The 2,279-nt window shown below is 36.8% G+C and overlaps 1 protein-coding gene across 1 annotated transcript; it reads right to left on the reverse strand.

Moving 5' to 3' along the window:
- Positions 1-150: 150 nt before the first annotated feature.
- Positions 151-1,364, reverse strand: LOC107661038 (serine/threonine-protein kinase 31-like). The gene is made up of 5 exons (XM_016450480.1): positions 939-1,364; positions 805-844; positions 659-711; positions 352-447; positions 151-278 (listed from the first exon to the last, which is right to left on the reverse strand). Exons 2-5 carry the CDS (start codon positions 833-835, stop codon positions 153-155), a joined length of 306 nt encoding a protein of 101 aa, XP_016305966.1. The 5' UTR covers positions 836-844; positions 939-1,364; the 3' UTR covers positions 151-152.
- Between the last annotated feature and the right edge of the window lie 915 nt (positions 1,365-2,279).

A 2,279-nucleotide genomic window follows, 5' to 3' on the forward strand; every position in this document is an offset into this window, starting at 1 on the left:
GTGGTTCTAGAGATTTTCTGAGGGAGGGGTTTGGCAACACTGCTGAGGCTCCCTTGTTGAGGCTGCTATCGGATTAGTCCCTATTCCTTAATTCCCACCCACACCTAACCATACTGGGGCCCGAGGGAGGTAATAAACAATAAAAGTGAGGTTCAGAATTTGGCACAATGGTGGATCCTTCTTGATTTTCTCAGCTTTTTACACACCTTGTCTTCTGATTGCTGTTGCAAAGTACACCTGTACCAGCACTTGTCCTCTGAATATCGTGCCCCATAGACCTACATAGAAAATGGAAAAGAGTCACATCTATTTTTTTTTTTTACCTTTCCTATTTGACCACATATTACTTGCCTTGTGTGAACTTGGTCTTCCCATCAGTATAGGGGCGCTGGGGCATTTTTCTATCAGTATAACATTTATCTTCTCATTTATTTTGTCTGTCACATTCTGGTGAAACAAAAACAAACCAATTGAAAAACACACTACATTTTAAATAACTAAACAAAAAACACAAACTCTAAAATAAATGCTTAAGTAATTTAGATGTTTGACTCAATAAACTAACAATAGCAGCTAAATCAATGTAATCAGACATCAAAGAGATGTCATTGTCATGTCAAATTGACTTGGTAAACGTTAGCCTAAATATTTAGCTTACCTGAGCCCAAAACGTGATGGCATCAACAACATGAGTGACAACCACCAGTTCCACTGCATTAATAAAAACAATAAGCAAAGTTCATTGATCAAACATTAGCTCGTAGGTAACGTACTTGCAAAACCACGAAAAAAGCGGCAACTTACTTTTTTCAGGCTGAATCACGGACTGATCCATGAGATTTGCCTAAAGTCAACAACATGGCAGCCGGTCGTTTTAGCTTTCCGCGGGCTCTAATGATAGTAATGTTAGTTTTATTTTGAATGTGGTGTCGACTTACCAATATTTAGCAACCTGCTACTGAATATTCCCTTGCTAGTCCACAGATCGCTCAAAATCGCAGCCGGTATGTTCTTTAAATGGCTTGCGTATAGCGAGATATAATGCAAACTGTTCAGTTTTAAGAATGAGGAAAGCCACCAAAGTTTATTCAGTTGCCTATGTCGGTTAATGTTGTCGTAGCTTCAGTGTTTTGTCTCTCTAAGTAAATAAAGTACACAGGCTATTTTAATGCTGATATTGCCACTGGGTGATATTTTAATTTTAACTACAACTGAACAGTATTTTAGCTAAATGTAAGCCAATAATTCAGACCCTTGATACAAATGAAATAAAATAAAATCTCATCTTTGTATTAGTGACGTCCGATTGCCAACCGTTGCCGACTCGATCTTATAACTGAGATCTTTTCAACGAATCACTTGAATCGATCTGAACAAATCGATGACGAATCATTTCCGAGCAAGTTCACAAATCAACAACTGAGAAGTAGGGGTGTAACGATTCACTCGTTTTCTCGATGCATCGTTTACAAACCCTGACGATGCATATATGCATCGATCTTGAAACGGGGATTTTTTAATCGTGAATCGTCGATTTCGGACAGTAATCGATTTAAAACGCTACGAATCGAATGAATCGCGATTTCTGTAGCGATTCTATGCTTTCAAAATATATACACATTAAATTACTACAAGCACGAATTATTAATAGAGACCTTGAACAGTGTTCGTGCCCGGTAGAGGCAGGTAAAATGCCTTTGAGCCTAAGAGGAAAGCAGCTGCTTGTAAATTACTGGATTAGTCTTTAAACCATTTTTTTTTTAAGAAAAGGGATGAGTCAGAAGTATAAATTATTATATTAATTTAAAACGGGGTTATGTGGGTGGATTTTCACATTGATCTGAACAAACACTACAGACTGGATTATTGTTACAATCGGGTTTCGTCGCATCCGGTTCAAACGTTTTGCATTTAAATATGAAGCAGTTTTACTCAAGATGCCTTCAAAGTAGATACCATAGATACCAAAGAACCAATTTCCATCACATATGCGGACTGATATCTAAAAGTTTTATTTTTATTTTTCATGAGTCCCACATCCCGCCGTGCAAGAAAACATGCAATCTACCCGAGACGCGATCAATAAGGGAAGCCGTCTTTTATTGCAAAATAAGAGAAAAAACATTTTACATTTAAGTAAGCTTCTTAACCTTGTAGTCTATCTTGTTATTCGTAAAACACACAAAATGACCAATAAAAAGTGTCACCAAAAGCAGCCCATATTAAATCTATCAATTATCTTTCATTCAAAAATACGCATTTTCATATATATATATATA

The sequence above is a fragment of the Sinocyclocheilus anshuiensis genome, unplaced genomic scaffold, assembly GCF_001515605.1.
Source record: "Sinocyclocheilus anshuiensis isolate Anshui unplaced genomic scaffold, SAMN03320099.WGS_v1.1 scaffold17353, whole genome shotgun sequence".
NCBI classification, from domain to species: Eukaryota; Metazoa; Chordata; class Actinopteri; order Cypriniformes; family Cyprinidae; genus Sinocyclocheilus; species Sinocyclocheilus anshuiensis.

Coding starts and splice junctions, on each gene's coding strand:
- LOC107661038 (XM_016450480.1), bottom strand. CDS start 835: ATGGATCAGTCCGTGATTCAGCCTGAAAAAA. Junction 712..804: donor CGTGATTCAGCCTGAAAAAA/GTAAGTTGCCGC, acceptor TTATTAATGCAG/TGGAACTGGTGGTTGTCACT. Junction 448..658: donor CCATCACGTTTTGGGCTCAG/GTAAGCTAAATA, acceptor TTGTTTCACCAG/AATGTGACAGACAAAATAAA.